Consider the following 17,217-nt stretch of genomic DNA (forward strand, 5'->3'; position numbering starts at 1 on the left):
CACGGAGAGTGCAGGACACAAAAAGTGTTTTATTTCTAGGAGTTCACAAATCTGAGGTCAGCACACATAAGTGATACCATGTCATCAGGGAGGGGGGTGGGGTAGTGTTCAAGACACAGGGGCAGAGCCCTTTGGACTGAACTGCTTATACAGCTTCACATTGGGAAAGTACGGGGGCGGAGGTGGGTACAGCCCAGCCTTGACTTTGGTAAAAGATTGCATAGCTTGTTAAAGCCCCAGGTTTTGTTTTTTGTTTTCTTTGTTTGGTTGATTTTCGCATTCATCCCCGGGTGACTGGGTTGTCTGCCCAGCACACAGATAACCCACCCTCACCCCTCCCGATGGGTTTTTTCCACCTTCCCCTCCTAGGTGAGAAAAGGACTGGGCCGGGGGTGCGTGAGAAGGCTCACAGGGGAACTGCAGGTCTTGAGGGTAGGCCACTGGGGGCCCAGGGAAGGGTCCTGCTCTTCACAACCCTGTTGCAGTTAAATTTTTATTTTATTTTATTTTATTTTATATTTTTTGCTGAAAGGGCCATAGGAAATGTCCATGGGTGAGAACCCCAGAGGCCACAGCTCCTTCCCTGGAGCACTTGGAAACCGTACCTGCACAGACAGCAGGCCAGAGGATGCAGCTCTAGGCCCCCACGGCCTTGGCAGTGTCTTCAGATTCGAATGTGGAAGGTGCTGTAGAGAGAAAAAGCGCAGAGAGGATGAGAGACTGTGGGTGGAGCAGAAGGCTCAGTAGGGAAAGCTCATCTAACCCTGGTCATCTCCTTAAGGAAAGCTGCACAGAGATAACCACAGGAGGCTAGAAAGGAGCAGCTATCCAGTTTTCAGCTAGAGGAGTCTAGACTACCCCTCCCCCAAGGCTTGATCCTTCCTGTGCACCATGGGTGATCTTGATCCCTCTCATGATGGGAATAATCATATAAGAACCAGTCATGTATCTGGGAAGCCAGGGCTCGACCAGGTACTTCAGGCCTGTTTATATCATTGCCTATGGAGATCCCATGAGACCAGGCAGTCAGCTGTGATCCCAATGTTCTGGCCTTTCCCACCCAAGCCCAGCTCCTGGGGTAACAGCACCTGAGAAAATCAGGGGCCTTGGCGATCATGTCCTCAAAGTCAGCAAAGCCCAGCTTGCCGTCACCATCCAGGTCAGCCTCTTCAATGACTTTGTCACACACAAGCACTACCTCATCCTCTTCCAACTCAGACTTGGTGAGTCGGGCCAGCGTCATCTCTAAGTCTTCTTTACAGATGAAATTGTCAGTGTTGAAGTCTGTGAGGTTAGGAGGGATGGAAGGAGATGGTCAGAAGAGGGCTGAGCCCCTCCAAGGGCCTTCGAGGAGAGAGGTGTCCTGTCCGGTATGACTCCTTCCACCCAGCCTACCACACTGAACTCTCTACCAGCCTCTGGACTCCCCAAAGTATCTCTATGAACTCAGAGAACACTGGGATCCATGTCCCCACTAAAGGGAACCAACAAGCTCACACACAAGGTAATTATCTTAAACACGGGTAACAAATTAACATTTGAGGGACCCACAAACCCCCACAATGAAGGTGTATACAGCCACAACCCAAGCAGTTCCAAATACAAACCCCCTGAGAGCTTCCCACTCAAGCCAGAGTCTTCCTGGCCTCACCCCACATTGGACTCCTAGAGGCAAGGAAGACAGAACCCAGAAAGGCCAGTGTCCAAGTCCAAGTTGGAGATCCAATTGGAGGTGGAGCTAAAATTCTGACTAGGTCTATTTAACTCTAAAACCCACATTTTCTCAATGGCACCTCGTCACCCCTGGTAGGCCTCCACATACACACATAACTAATTAATGCATATGCATGTTGTATGTGGTAATCATGTACAACTTAGCCTGTCAGTTAAAATATATATATATAAATCAAGAGATACAGGATCACCCTAGAGAGAGGCCAACATTTTGTGCACAGAATAGGGGCACTGTTGGGTCTCCTGTGCAAAAGGCACTCCCACTATCCCCAGAACATGACACAGTGGCCCTGTGGGCTGGGCCATGTGCAGGCTCAGCGTGGTTAGCTCTACTGCCTCTCCTACTCTCCCAGCGAAGCTGCCTACTCTGTGCTCTTGGTTTCCCATGCCTCTGATGCCTTCCCGACAAATACCCACTTGGCCTTCAAGTCTCTTCAAGCATCATTTTCTAGACAGACTGTCCCTCTAAGTGCCCACCAGGCTGGCATAAATGGTATTGATGAAGACCAGAGCCACTCTTGCTTGTTTGCGTAAACCATGCCTGAACTCTGCAGGCAAAAAAAAAAAAAGCTGGGCTGGAGAGGACAAGGACCTCCCAGAGGTCACAACCGTGGCCATGGTCAGACTTAGAGCACAAGATCTTCAGTGTAACCTGAGCTGCCCACCTCTGCCCCTGCCTGTGAGGGCCTCCACAGTGGACATGAGGTGGGATTTGTCTCTGCTTCTGAAGGGCCTGCAGAAGGTTCCATGAAAAGCCTGCTGCTATCTGCCTAGTGGGCTAGATAGAGTCCTAGGTCAATTTAACAGTAAAAAGCTGAGATCTCCCTGTGCTCTGCATTTTCTTCTAGTAGGAAGACAGCCAGCTTTTCCCAGGGACAGCACTCTGGGGTCCTAGGCTGAAGGATAATGGGTGAAATTTTCGAAGCTACATTTATGGAGGGTGGATAGGCAGGGTCTGCTTTCTCATATGCAAGCACTATGTGTTGCACTGTGTATCTAAACCAAAGTCCTTTGAAATAAACATGGTAGCACAAAAATTAACAGACAGCCCTTGATGGGCCCACTGCTTTAATATCCACCAACTTCTCAAAGGTGCGGGAAGGCTTGTAGTCTTTCCATATGGTCTAGTAAACGTTCAAGACACCGGGAACAAAGTCTCCATGTAGCTATGGAAAATTGGGCGTGCCCAGCGCCCTCTAGTGGCCAGTGAGTCAGCAGGCTGGAGAAATGGGATGACCCTATCTCTGGCCTGTAAGGAGGACTCTTCAGGATTTCCTTCTCTTCCTGGCTCATCATCATGTCTCAAGAAGTCTGGCCCCTAGGTTTAGCCTGACTTTTCTAGGTCACATATGGAAGTTTCCCAGTGACCTTCCTAGAACACAACTGCCCTTCCCTGTCTGAAACCTGTAGTGTCCTGGTCCTGAGCACTGGGCCCAAACTCCTCACAGCCTAGGTGTCTATACTCTCACAGACCCCTCCCACCACATCCTAAACCTTCCTTATATTGGCAAGCCTTGCTGCGCACTCTGTTGGGGTGCTTGTCCTATTGTCCCAGGGGACTAATCTCCCCTGGTCCTCTAGCCCCTGACACCATATTCCTCACTTTATTATTCCCCCCAGAGTGGGTGAGTCTCCCCTTCTCTCTGAAGATGTGTCTCAGGCATGACTTGTGCCCTCGAGGCAGGCATTCCGTCAAGCCTTAGTGTGCTCAGCAATAACTGGATGGTGTAATGGCTCACAAGATGTTCCTTCCAGCAATGCAGTTCTGTCTTGCTGCCAGCCCTTCCTTACCATAGATCTTGAAGGCATAGTTTGCCTTGAGCTCCCGAGGCGCTGACTCGCAGAGCACAGAGAACATGTCCACAAAGTCATTGAAGGTGAGGTTCCCCTCGCCATCCTCGGAGAAAGCCTCCACAATCCTCTCCTTGAAGGGATTCTCCTGAAGAAAAGCGCAGCCATCACTTGGGGTAGGTAAGGCAGGGGGCTCAGGCCAGTCTGAGGGCAGCCTATGACAGCCTGCATGTGTGGCCTCCAGAGAGACAAGGACCACAGCTACTTAACGGTTATTGGAGGAGTTGCCAGGTTAGATGTGTAAGGCGTTGATCTGGGACCTGGTTCAGCAAGCATGTTCTCATGCTACACAGGATGCATACATGAGCACAGCAAGCCGAGAAGAGCCTGCACACCAACTATCTCATTTTTCAGAGGCACATTCAGAGGCTCCTCCCTGTACCTACTGGGCTGTGTCCCCAGCAAAAGAAGACAACTGCTTCAGGAAGCCTTAAGTCCAGCCTAATTCAGGCCAGACAAGTGGGGAATGGAAGTGAGGCCCCAAGATGTCAGGTAATTGGACCAACACAAGCAGCAAGAGGTAGTTCTGATGCCTCCAGCCACACAGCCTGTTAGTTCTCATTCCCAGCATCTGCCTCTGTTCCTTCTGGTGATGCCAAAGTGTCCAGGACCCACACTCCTTCCATCACAGCTGCTCAGCCTGAATCATCCCCAGGGACCTGAAGACAAGGACCCTGCAGGGCCTCACATTCTCTCTTGAAGACAGGCAGTGATTTCTAGGGCTAAACTGCATTTATGCTTGGCATCTCTAAGGACAGAGTTGAGATGCAGGCCCAAGGCGATGCCATGTAGCTCTCTTATCCTGCTGTAAGCCGTACATGCCAGGCCTGCCAAGTCCCACTGCAACATGGAATTGTGCCCAATGCTTTCTTACTGTGGGAGTAACCTTTCTATATGCCATGCTGAAGAACTCAAGAAAGTTTCCATGAGTAAGTGGCCTGAGGACCCATACCATGCCCAAATCCAAATGAACATTCTAAAAAGACTCCCAGGAAGTTCAAGTCTGAGATGTGTCATTAGAGATGACTAAGAACTCATGACCAGACAGAGAAAAGAAAGAAAAATTATCTAAAAGAACAGACCAAGGCTTGCTGAGTACAGCCCAGGCTATTCCACATAGGGATAGGCAGGTGTTTATAAGCCACTGGCTGGGCAGTGGGCAGCTACAAATCCACAGGACACCTACCAAGCTCCACACCCTTCCACACTCATTTATGCAACATGTATATTGGGAAACTGGGGCACAGAGAGCTTCAGTGGTCTGTTCAGGGCAACACATTCACAATGGCTAGAGCCAGGTTGCAATCTGGATCTGGGCCTCTAACTCCCTGCCTGGACATGGATTCCCTGTGCTCCAAACCACCAGCAGCAGCTTCTCACCTACCCGGAGCTCCGGCATCTGAATGATGAGGCTCATGGGTACATGGACGATGGGACTCTTCCTGTAGTCCATCGGGACGAGGTTGGGAGCCAGCTCATAGAACCGTGCATGAAGCCTTTGAGAGAATCAGAGGAAAGGCACTAGAGGTTGCCAACCCTGAGCCCCAGTGACCCAGTTGCTACCCCGTCTAGGTCCTTATCCAGGATCTAGTGAGGGGCCAATAGGAGGTATCTGCTCTGTCCATGATGGGCATAGCCTGGAGGGGAAGCAGGTTCTGGCAAATCCCTGTGCTGATGACCCAACCTCCCAGGCCCTCCTTGCTTCCTAAACACAGACATGTACCAGCACCTCCCCACCCCCATACTTCCTCCCTGTCCCCCTGCTGGGCAACTGTCACCCACCATCCTCTTTCTCTGCCTCTCTCATCCTCTCTTCCCTCCTCCTCCTCTCCCCTCACCCTGACCTGATTTTGTTCCTCTCCAGGAACACATCTCCATCAAAGGACCTAAGGTCACAAGGGATAGAGCAGAAAGGAGAAACCCCCAAACCCCATTCTTTGTGTGAGAGAGGGTCAGAAGACACCAGCGTGGCCAAATAAAAACTGGATTCTAGGCAAGAGGACTCTGAGTTTCTGTTATTTTCTGCATTGAGGAATATTGCCCCCCCCCTTTTTTTATAAAAGTCCTTGCAACAGAATTTATATTTTGCAACTGATGTGCTTTTTGGAGGAGGCAGAGGTTGACGGGGTCTCACCACATAGGCAGGCCTTGCTAGCCTCTTCCTTGGGCAGCCTGAAGCCTCCCCAGGCTCAGAATGCCACACTCACTAATTCATTCACCTTTAACAGATCCATTGTGTTTCTAATTACATTTCCTAGACCTGAACATCTACTCCTCTCCCCCTGTGCTAGGGGTGACACTGCATGCCTCTCGACATTGGCATGTGCCCCCAAAGTGGTGGGGTTGCTGCAGTAGGAGCTTCAAGCCAGGCTGAGGTTAGAAATGCGCCTAAACCACTCTCTAGCTAGTGGGGTGACCTTGGGTAAATATGAGTAACTGCAGAGAATAATTTCCAGTCAGAAACTAGGACAGTGTTCATAAAACTCTCTGGTGGGCTGAGGCTCAGTCAGCAAAGTCAGGGAAGGGCCTGAGTTCAATCCCCAGAACCTATGGGGAGGGAGGGAGGGAGGGAGGGAGGGAGGGAGGGAGGGAGGGAGGGAGGAAGGAAGGAAGGAAGGAAGGAAGGAAGGAAGGAAGGAAGGAAGGAAGGAAGGAAGGAAGAAAGGAAGGAAGGAAAGAAGGAAAGAAGGAAAGAAGGAAAGAAGGAAAGAAGGAAAGAAGGAAAGAAGGAAAGAAGGAAAAACCTACATCTCTGTCACTTCTTTCCACTGAGTCAAATAAAAAAGATGTATGCATATGTGTCCTGTCATAACCCTGAGAACCAGAAATGACGATCGTGCCACTCTAGCTGCATGAAAACAGATGTGGAACCCCATGGATGGTTTTGGAAGTTCACAGAGCCCTTCCGACCACTAAGGAGGAGGAATCCAAGTTCAGAGCCAGCCTGAGCTAAAAAGGGGGTGACCCCGTCTCAAAAACAAAACACCAACTAATGAACCAAAAGCCAACAAAGCCCAACTCCAAAACCCCCAAACAGAAAATCGATAAATAATAAATAGACAAAGAGAGATGTGGGGGGGGAGACTGACAAGGAGAGGGAAGGGGGGGGAACAAAGCCAGAGTCCAAAGACTGAAACAGGTACTGCAAAGGTTTGAAAACAGCCAACTCTCTAGCAAGATCTTGTCTTAACCACCTGCCTCCCGCGTGCCCCACCACCTTAAGAAAACACAGACAGACAGACAGACAGACAGACAGACAGACAGAAAAGACACTGGCACCAGACTGAGACGAGTTGAACCCAAGTATGAGTGAGATGTAGCCTGTGATACGCAGCATTTGGAATCATTAGGAGAAAGATGGTTTCCTCTGAAAAGTCATAAACAGACCACAGCAGTGCCTGGCTCTCGCATGTTTTTTTTAAATATATTACATTTTTAGAGAAGAAGGAATTAAATTAAATTTTCAAATCTATTTGCCAACATTTACACACAGAAAGACCTTTACACGGTGCATTTGTTTGGTGATCTTGCTGGGGCTGGGAGCAGTTATTTCTGCAGCAATGATCCAGGGATTGGCCCACTTCCTTTACTCATGGTGCAGGTTAGCCCTGCGGGCAGTTTAAGTTTCAGACATCTCGTGTACAACAAAAATAAATAAAAAGTAATTAAAATAGATTACATACGTTCTTTTAAAGGTTAAGAAAATAAATAATAATCACTTAGCAAATTCCTCAGGCTGTCAAGTGGGCACGCTTGTTTTGGCTGGAGGGGACAGGATTCCTGTCCACTTGCTCAAGAACCAAGTGTCACTGAGGACAAGTGAGCTGAAGGGTGAATCTCTTACCCACAGGAAGCATGGAAGCTGAACGAGGTATGCGGATGGGCGGTGTCTTAGTTAGGTTTTTACTGCTGTGAGCAGACACTGTGACTAAGGCTACTCTTATAAGGATAACATTTAATTGGGGCTGCCTTGCAGGTTCAGAGGCTCAGTCTATATCATCAAGGTGGGAACATGGCAGCATCTAGGCAGGCATGGGGTAAGAGGAGCTGAGACTTCTATATCTTCATCTGATGCTAGTGGAAGACTGACTTCCAGGCAGCTAGGATGAGGGTCTTATAGCCCACACCCACAGTGACACACCTCCTAATAGTACCACTCCCTGGGCTGAACGTAGGCAAACCATAACAGGTGGGTGGGCTGCCCACCCACCTCCACGCTGGGATGGAAGATCTGTACCTAGAGAGTACTAGGATCTACAGGGCTTGTAGGTAGGGGGAGTAGTTGAGCAGGGGATCCTGGTTATCTGTGATCACACTGACAGAAGAAGCTCCAGATCAAGTTTCCTCCCTGCCATCTGGTCAGTACTCAGGGTGCAGCTTACCAAGGAGACAAGCAGCTGGCAGGTAGGGTAGGAGGGGGGCAGACCAACGGAGGCAGGGCCTGGCCACGCTGGTTCTACCACTGGCCTGCTAGACATTGCTGGGTCGTCTTTGCTCCTTACCATCTCTGCACCTCATTGAGATGTGAGCAGTGGAGAGGGGCTGGCCTGACAGGGATGCAGGGGTCAGTGACGTGGGTCTCTGCTGGGAGTGACACCCAGAAACAAGGCAGGAATCTGCTCAGGCAGGGTACCCAGATAGCTGGGAAGTTCCTTCACCCCTGAGGAGACCTGATGCTTGTTTTTTCTCTAGTGTGGAAATAAAAGGTCAAGGCTGTTGAGACCCGGGGACCTTTACCTAAGTGCCCTTCATTTTCCAGAGACACCCTTCAAAGGTCTGTCACACCACCCCAACTCTTGGCCTTGTCTTGAGCCATTGTTTCCTAAGGGTAACCGTGCTGATCTCAATAGAGATTGGTACATGGCAGTGTGGGGTAGGGGGTGAAAAGGAGACACAAGACTGTGCCTTTGTCTCTGCATTTTGCCAGCCTGGAACATCCTCCTGTGTCCAGTCCTCCCATCCCTCATCCCTGGTGGCCAACAGGCACCACGGCCAGGTGCCAGGCATGGGAAGAGACATCTGACTTCTTCCCCAGATGGGAGCTGGTTACTGAGTGTATGAATCTACAGAGCTTTGACTGGCTTTAAGAGTGTTGTAAGTGCTGGGGTGGTAAGGAACTGGATCAGAATAGAAACATCATGAGCCTCAGAGCACAAGCAGCCCAGAATCAGCATGTACAAACTAGGGCTCAGAGGGTTGAAAGCCCACCTCAATAAAGGATTCCTATGGAATTCCTACTGAAAGAGGGCTTGTCCCAAGAGCTCTGGAAGGTTAGAGTCAGCACTGAAAAATCCTCACTGAGGACACATTCAGGATAGTTCCAGTGGTCAGGAACTATCACTACATTAACTATACTGAACTATAGTATACTATACTATAATATAGTAGTAGTGCTATAACTACTGCCTCTTGAGAGTGGAACCAGAACCCCAGAAAGGGAGGCTCCAGAGGGTCAAACCTCACTGAGGCCATAGAGCTCCAGGGCTGTGGATATGGGAGGAAGCTCAGGCCTGAGACCCAGTCTCTGACCCCCTTAGAGGTGAAAATGAGGTAGCCTGTGTCCACCCCAGTGACAAGGTAGAATGGTAGGCTGGAAGAGGAGCACTGTCCATACAGAGTGGTCAGGAGAGTGAAAAAACAACCACCAGCACAACTCTCTGGGGAGGCTGCACCAGGCTGTAGCCCCAGCCCGAGCATCGATCTCCAGGGAAACTGATCCTGAGACTTTGCTGGCTTTTAGTGACACCGGATAGCTTAGGTAGAGGGGGCCAGCGATGGCTGCAGGTTTCCTAGCATCCTGTAATAGCTGCTCACTGGTCAGAGACTGGCAACACTGCAATGCCTCCTGTTCAAGACCTCCGCCTTAGGTCACAAAGAGACGGGATGTTCTGGAGACCCTTTGTAAACAGCTCAGGCGTGGTGGGCATGCCTTTGGCTTTTGGACATCCCAAGAGTGACAGACACTGAAGCTAGAGGATTATTAGAGCCCCTAGCTTAAAAGATGGGGTCCCTAGAGTAGCAGGTCCCAAAAGATCCCATTCTGACCACAGTCCTAGCCCCCAGAGAGATAGACAAGAAGCCATACTTACTTGAGGATGTCCTTCTTATTGAAGAAAGTGCAGTCCTGTGGAGAGAATACAGAAATGGTGTTCTCTTAGAACCCTTACAGCTATGGGGCCCCACCCAAAAGCCCCAGACCCAAAACAGCAAAGAACCTACTGTCCCTCCCATTCCTCCCCAGAGGGGAGGCCAATTCTAGGCCCAGAAGATGCTTCCGGAAACTTTTGATCCATGGCCCCCGACTACTGGGCCCAGGACAGTGATGCATAGGTGGGGTGGGGCTGGGTGGCACTCTTGGGGGTACTCAGCAAAGAGGAACATAAGTTGGCCACAGTGGTTTGAAGGCCAGCGGGATACATTGTGGGAGGACAGGGGGTAGCTAATAGACAATTCTCGAGACCACTGTAGAGAGAATCAACAGGGTGCCTCGGCCCACCACCAGAGGCACTGAGAGCCCCGTGTCGTGTGGGTAGGCAGTATAAAGTGGATGTCCTGAGTCTCTGTGGGCAGCAGTCCCGAGTTTGGGAACTTACAGTTCCAAGCATATGATCTGTGGTCTCAGGCTGCAAGGACAAGGGATATCACACTAAGGAGGCAGGAGCAAGATGGAGGGCCTGCAGTATGGGGGCAGACCCCAGAAAAGGGAAGTGGACAGGTAGCATCTAGACTCGGTAAGGACCTTCTGGCTGGCTGAGGTCCATCTGTTCAAGGCCTAGAGTCTTAGACAATGGTTACTCTGTCAGATGGAGGAGAGAGGAAGTGAAAGCAGCCCACCCAGACTTAAAATGTCCACCAATGCAGGGCTTTCCCATTTGTCTCCTGCTGTTCAGCTCTTCTGCCTCTGCCCACTATTGTAGCATGAAGGAAGCAAACAAACCTCAGACTCTGCAGACCCAGAGCCCACAGGGCCTCCTGTGGCCTTATGCTAAGCAGCACTGCTCTGATGAGGGGGCGTGTGGACACGGCCCAGGGTGCACCAACAGCCAGGCTGGCTCTGGGAGACGGAGACCTGGAGCTGCTTAGACACCAGGCTGGCAGGATTGCACACTGAGGCTGGCCAAAGAGGATGCTCACAGTATGTACACAATAGCTAGGGTTTTCCTTGCTGCCTCTGTGTAGGCAAAGAGGAAATGGGTGCAATTTCCAGGTTCCCATGAAGCCTAGCAAGTCTGTTTTTCCAAGCTACTTGCTGTCTATCAGGAGACAGATGAAGAACTCCATGCAGCTGTGCCCATCTCAGAAACCCAGGGGCTTCTCCTGAAGGGCTCTACTTGGCTTTTGGCAATGTCTCCTCTACAGCAGTCAGGAAAAAAAAGCTCAAGATGAGAAGCAGCAACCCCATCCCGGCCCAACACAGACAGAAAACTCCTTGTCTGACAGGGCTAAGAGTCAGGTAGGCTGAGGGCATATGGGCTGGTTCCTCAGCTGGTCTCAGAGACCAAGAGCAGGCAGCAAAGGCAGCCTGACAAAGCTTCCTAGGGACACTCTCCCTATCTAGAGGGTTAGCTCTGCCATCTGAAGGAACCAAGTAGAAATGGCCAGGACTCTGCTAACTAACCTGGAAGCACTATCGCAGAACTGGAAGAGAGGAGAGGGAGTCCGGGCTCCAGTCTCTGTGTTCCTCCTACATACACCCAGAGTTCCTTCGAACTATACATACCCCACCAGAGTGCTACTAGCAAAAGTAGTTTTCCCACATATCCTGGCCACCTTAGCACAGCTAGACTCACCTTCTGGACACTGTTCTTTAAGGAACGGTGCCTAAGCCATAGCAGCAACCTCCTGGGAGCATGGTATAAATGTAGACTCTAAAACTCTGGGTAGGAAGTTGTATTTTTAAAAGCACCACCGCCCCCCACCCCCCACCTCACCCCCACACACATTGTGTGCCGATTCCTACTAGCATGAGAACATCTCCAGGGCAGTGCCACCTGAGGAGCAGTTTAAAATACCTGGACATTGCCACCCCTCAGACCAATGAAATGTGACATCCCTGTGTCCTCCAGGTATCAGTGGCCTTAAGAGGCACTCAACCCTTCTAAATAGGCCTGTAATCCCAACTACTTAGAAATCTAAGGAGGGAGGGTCACAAGTTCAAGACCTGCCTTGACTACTGAGTGAGAAACTGTCTAAAAATGTTATGAGTGAACAGAAGACTAGGCATGGAGATATGTATCGCTGGTAATAGAGTGTCTAGCATATACAAAGCTTTAGGTTCAATTCCCCAGGGATTGAACTTCACCCCATCACTCAGGGATTCTAAAACACAGCCCAGGCTGAGAACCACCTCACAGCCAGTACACAATTACTATGCACCCTGCACGAGGGACTCTAAATTGCCAATTTCACTTCATCTTTGGCACCACCCTGGTGTTATTTCCCTGTTTTACAGAAGTGATAATTGTGTCGGGGGGGGGCAAGACTGGAAGAATTGGGGTCAGGATTATGGAAGCACTAAACAGGTCAGGCTGGGATCTTCTGGTTACTAGTAAAAGCCTGGAGGTAATTTCCAAAATTTAATTCTGCCTCCAACGTATGTGCCACCAATTCCCCCTCCTCTCCAGCCCTTCCAATCCCTTCCCTTCCATCTCAACTCAAGAGCTCTGTCTGGCCTCTGTTTCTTATCTACTTGGCCTGCCTATAGCAGTGGTCAAGAGCCAAGTCAACTATCTGTGCTGTGTAAAGGAGATGGGACTCCTCTCTGGCTCTGCCAACCCAGCCTGGGAATGGCCTTACCAATCACTGAATGGCTGGAGGTCAGGCTCCAGAATGGCCTGAGTCGATCCCCATGACAGTCTTGTGACATAAGCCTAGCTGGATTAGAAAGAATTCCCACCACAGAAGTGGAACCTGGGCCCGGAAGAGAGCCTCAACTTGTTAACTCCCATAGCATCAACTGCCCAACAACTTGAACCCAGGACTTCAGAATCCCTATATGGAGTTCTTTGCCCTCCTTGAACTGTATGATAGACATGTCTTCCTTGCTTCCTTGCTTCCTTGCTTCCTTGCTTCCTTGCTTCCTTCCTTCCTTCCTTCCTTCCTTCCTTCCTTCCTTCCTTCTTCCGTCCCTCCCTCCCTCCCTCCCTCCCTCCCTCCCTTCCTTCCCTTTTCCTCACAAGCCTCTTCTGTGCTTAGAAAACACTTCACAGGAAGACAGGAGTACAGACAGCAGCATTGATGGGTAGGAACCATTCAGTGGCCAAAGGAAAACCTGGAGAGGGATACGTGTCGTGGGCACACTGTGTACTCCCAGGGTGAGGTCAAGGAACCCTTCCTGGAGATGTGAGGCCTAGGCAGCCTGCTGTTGAGAAGCTGAGACAACAGCACCAGCTTGACTGGAAGCCCTGCGGGGTGCCTGGGGCTTGAAGTGAGAAATGAAGCTGGGGGCTGGAGAGATGGCTCAATGGTTAAGAGCAGTTGTTGCCCTAACACAACATCTGGGTTCAATTCCTAATACCCAGAATGGTTTACAACCATCTAACTCAAGTCCCAGGGACCCAGTGCCCTCTTCTGGCCTCCATGGGCAACAGTCACACACAGGGTCACATGCATACATGAAAATACTCATGCATACAATGAATAAATCTAATTTGAAAGAAAGAAAGAAAGAAAGAAAGAAAGAAAGAAAGAAAGAAAGAAAGAAAGAAAGAATCAAAGGGATGAAGGAAGGAAGGAAGGAAGGAAGGAAGGAAGGAAGGAAGGAAGGAAGGAAACTGGAGACCAGCTGAACCCAGGCCAGGCTAGGATGAGCCCTGTTCTGCTTCCCAAGATATCAGAATGACCTGGAGAGAAGTCGTCTGTACCTGTGTTAGAAAACTGTTTATGTCTGTTCACTTATTCAGGCCTGATGGATGGCTTCTTAGGGCTTCCTATAGGGGCCTGGCTAGTACACAGACATTCCAACTCTAGTGAGGCATATGCTGTCTCTTGATAGAAGGATGAAGGAAGGAGGGAAGAGGAAGTGGGGGATGGAAGGAGAGAATGAAGAGAAGAGGGACAAAAGAGAAGACCACAGGACCAGGAAGTTCCGGTTAGACCTCTGTCCCCAGGAGGGTTTGGAGGGCTGGCCAGGGTCACAATCTTGAGATGGATGAGGGAATCTCAAGGTGAGATGCAAAGAAGGCTGAGTCATACGTGGGGCTTGTTCTTAACTGAAGGCATGGGCTGAAGCAAAGCGTTGGGATGGCCGGGCGGGGGGGGGGGGGCAGCAAGCCCTGCGTAGGCACGTGAGAGGATGAGGGAGGAGGGTGCCATGCACATACGTGGCCAGGGCAGTAGCAGAAACTTTGGGCATCTTGCAGGGGCATCTGGCCTCAGGGAGGGAAGACCACCAGACTGTGAAGTTCCAGGAAGCCCAGAGTTACTTGGAAAAGGGAATATAACCCTGGGGCCCCCACTCGGCTCCGGTTGGGCATGCTAAAGAGCTGGAGGAAAGGAGATGTGGGGCTCTCGTGTTTCATGGCTCTCCTTCCCCTGGCAGGTCTAGCTGGGCCCTGGCAAAGGATCAGAACTCAACACTGGACTGGGTCTGACCCAATGCCAGGCTGGTCTGAATGGGGTGCAGGCTCCCCACTCTCCCCAGACCACTCTTCTCTCCTGGGTTTGGGCTATTTTGCCTGCATCTACCTCCACTTAAAACGCCTCCTTCCAGAACTTTCTGGCAGAAAAAAAATCCTGACTTCCCAAGTCTTCATGCAAGCTCTGCACTGTTTCTGAACCTTCTAGTCAAAGCAAGAGCTATTGACCTCCCCTGTCCACTAGGGCTCTTCTCAATACATATCCTATCACTTGGGTCACTCTGGAGGTAACTGCTCCACGCTAACTGAATATTCACGAAAGTTGCACACGTCTAAGGTAGGAATACATGTGACATAACACTCCTAACCTATCTGTTTAGACGATAGAAAGAAGACTCCACAGCTGTTCCCTGAAAGTCGGGAGACATTACATGGTGAGCTAAAGCAACTGAGCAAGACTCTGGGCCAGCCCGGAGATAAGGTTCCCTCGCATACCTACAGAAAAGTTTTCACATGGCTGGGGGCTGAGAGATCACTGATATGGACAGCTAGCTCTGAACTTGGAAGAATCCGGGGTGAAAGGGCTAGTAGGATCACAAAATAGGTTAAGAGATGTGGGTACGTAGTTATATAAACAACACACTCCAACCTGTAACCTGCATTTGGGGCCTCTTGTCCTCCCCCTACACCAAGTCCTTTCTGGGATGGGGTCATGCCCAGTGGGCTAGAAGGAATGACTGGGGTGTAGCTTGGGAGGGCAGGAAGAAAGTCAATAAGGAAGAGAAGACGGAGTGGGTGAGGCGCATCTGACAGAATACTCTAACTGGAATGCGCTAACATTCCCGGGCCTGGGAAACTGAGGCTCGTCAAGGGGAAGTCATCCACCTAAGGCGACGCTGCGCGCTGAAGGTAGCGGCAGGGTTTGAACCTCGGTGAGTCCGCTTTTGCGAGGCCTGGGAAAAGGACAAAAAGGAGGACTACAGGGGCCGCGGCGCGCCGGCTTCACCTGGTAGTTGTCCAGCTGCTCTTCAGTGAAGATGGTCTGCTTGTTCCCCATGGTGACCGCGATGGTATGGGTGGCCGCGGCGTCGTCTCTCGCCCTTTCGAGTGCTGCTTCCCATCGGCGGCGTCTGGAGCCCCGAGCCCGGCGCCCGCGGCCCTTGCCAGCCCGGGAGCGGGCAGCGTCGCCAGCCTAGCCTGGCCCGCTCCGCTGGGTCCCGCAGTTCAGTGGGAGGGGTGCAGGGGCTGGGAGGCAAAGGCGGGGCCGGGGGCGGGGCGGGCCTAAGGCCGGGGCGGAGGCCGGATTGGGGCGGAGGCGCAGCCTGGTGGAAGGAGGCGGGGCCCGGGAGGTGACTTCTCCCTGGGGACAGAGGCCTGCTCTGTCTATGCTGCTGCAGCACACTGAGATGGCCAAGCGGTGGCCTCATAGGGCCGCCTGACTCCTGTACACTGAGTGCGCCTCCCGTTCCAACCAGCACTCTGACTGGCACCCCGGGTCGGTGCTGGCAATTGTGGGCCTGAAAATCCCAAGGATTAGTGTGGTAGAACAGGCACAGTCCTCCAGCCTCTGATCCTAGACTGAGAATAGGTGTGTTACTGAGCCTGCGGGATTACCCAACTCAGGTCCATCCTCAAAAAGCCGACATACACGCAGTCAAACACTCAAATCATAAAATAACTTTTTAAAAAAGGAAACAGACGAATGCAAACTCTACCTCAGCAGAGGAATGGGCTCTGGTAACAACAGGTTACACTACTCAGCTGGTTCAAGACATTAAGGAACGTAACTAGATCACTCCCTACATCCACTCTGCTAAGTGAGGCCTTCACGAAATTTAATAATGCAGGCGGGGCAGAGGAGGCTAACCAACACCCTCCTAAACGACTGGCTATCTTCAGCCGCCCCATCAAGGTGACCACTAGAAAAAAACCCTCCAGACACACAGAAGTTCAGGAGTCCTGGCAATCCTGGGACCTATCAGTGGCCCACAAGGAAGGCTACTAGCAATGGGGTTGTCCTTACTGTCTATTCTTGGGGCAGCTAGACTGCATGAAACCTGAGTCAAAGGCTCCTGGTGGCTCCCCTGGGAGGCAAGTCCATCATGGGCTGCCAAAACTGAGATTAGCTACATTGAGTGTGGTCTCTTGTAATCCCAGCCCTCGAGACAGAGGCAGGAAGATCAGAAGTTCAGGGTTATCCTTAGCTGATTAAGGCCAACCTGTAGTACGTGAGACCGTATCTCAGAAAACAGAATATAGTAACTAAAAGCAATTTAGCTGAGAAATAGTGTAGTGGCAGAGAGCTAGCCTAGCATTCATGAGGTCCTGGGTTCAGTCCCTAGCACCACCAAAAAACCAAACAAAAGCAACATACCAGTATTGCCCAGTTTTGCCTGGCTTACATCACTTTGGGGCCGTGTTGTTCTACTCTTTTTTTTTTTTTTTTTTAAATATGAGTACACCATTGCTCTCTTCAGACACACTAGAAGAGGGCATCAGATTCCATTACAGATGGTTGTGAGACACCATGTGGTTTCTAGGAATTGAACTCAGAACCTCTGGAAGAGCAGTCAGTGCTCTTAACTGCTGAGCCATCACTCCAGCTCTCTTGTTTTTTTTTTTTAAGATTTATTTATTAATTTATTTTAAGTATATGAATACACTGTAGCTGTACAGATGGTTGTGAGCCTTTATGTGGTTGTTGGGAATTGAATTTAGGACCTCTGCTCTCTCAGGTTGGCCCTGCTAGCTCAATCCCTGCTCAATCTGGCCCAAAGATTTATTTATTATTATAAATAAGTACACTGTTGCTGTCATTAGACACACCAGAAGAAGGCATCAGATCCCATTACAGATGGCTGTGAGCCACCATGTGGTTGCTGGGAATTGAACTCAGAACCTCTGGAAGAGCAGTCAGTGCTTTTAACCACTGAGCCATCTTGCCAGGCCTTATTTTTTTTAAGACTTATTTTTATGTATGTTACATCTATATGCCTGCCATGTATAGGTGAAAGCCAGTGGAGACCAGAAAAGGATGTTACAGTCTCTAGAGCTG

General features: G+C 50.5%; 1 protein-coding gene across 1 annotated transcript; it reads right to left on the reverse strand.

The window, feature by feature from the left end:
* Nucleotides 1–9: 9 nt before the first annotated feature.
* Nucleotides 10–15,398, reverse strand: Cib2 (calcium and integrin binding family member 2). Its single transcript, XM_021172391.2, has 6 exons — nt 15,169–15,398; nt 9,675–9,709; nt 4,970–5,081; nt 3,526–3,673; nt 1,089–1,284; nt 10–686 (listed from the first exon to the last, which is right to left on the reverse strand). The coding sequence occupies exons 1-6, from the start codon at nt 15,217–15,219 to the stop codon at nt 665–667; spliced, it is 564 nt and encodes a 187-aa protein (XP_021028050.1). The 5' UTR covers nt 15,220–15,398; the 3' UTR covers nt 10–664.
* Nucleotides 15,399–17,217: the final 1,819 nt, after the last annotated feature.

Source organism: Mus caroli, unplaced genomic scaffold (assembly GCF_978045245.1).
Source record: "Mus caroli unplaced genomic scaffold, Mus_caroli_1 scaffold_11, whole genome shotgun sequence".
Lineage (NCBI taxonomy): Eukaryota > Metazoa > Chordata > Mammalia > Rodentia > Muridae > Mus > Mus caroli.

Excerpts from the sequence above, each read along its gene's own strand:
- Cib2 (XM_021172391.2), bottom strand. The coding sequence starts at position 15,219 with ATGGGGAACAAGCAGACCATCTTCACTGAAGAGCAGCTGGACAACTAC. Across the intron at positions 9,710-15,168 it reads AGCAGCTGGACAACTACCAG|GACTGCACTTTCTTCAATAA; the intron begins GTGAAGCCGGCG and ends TTCTCTCCACAG. Across the intron at positions 687-1,088 it reads AAGGCCCCTGATTTTCTCAG|CACCTTCCACATTCGAATCT; the intron begins GTGCTGTTACCC and ends TTCTCTCTACAG.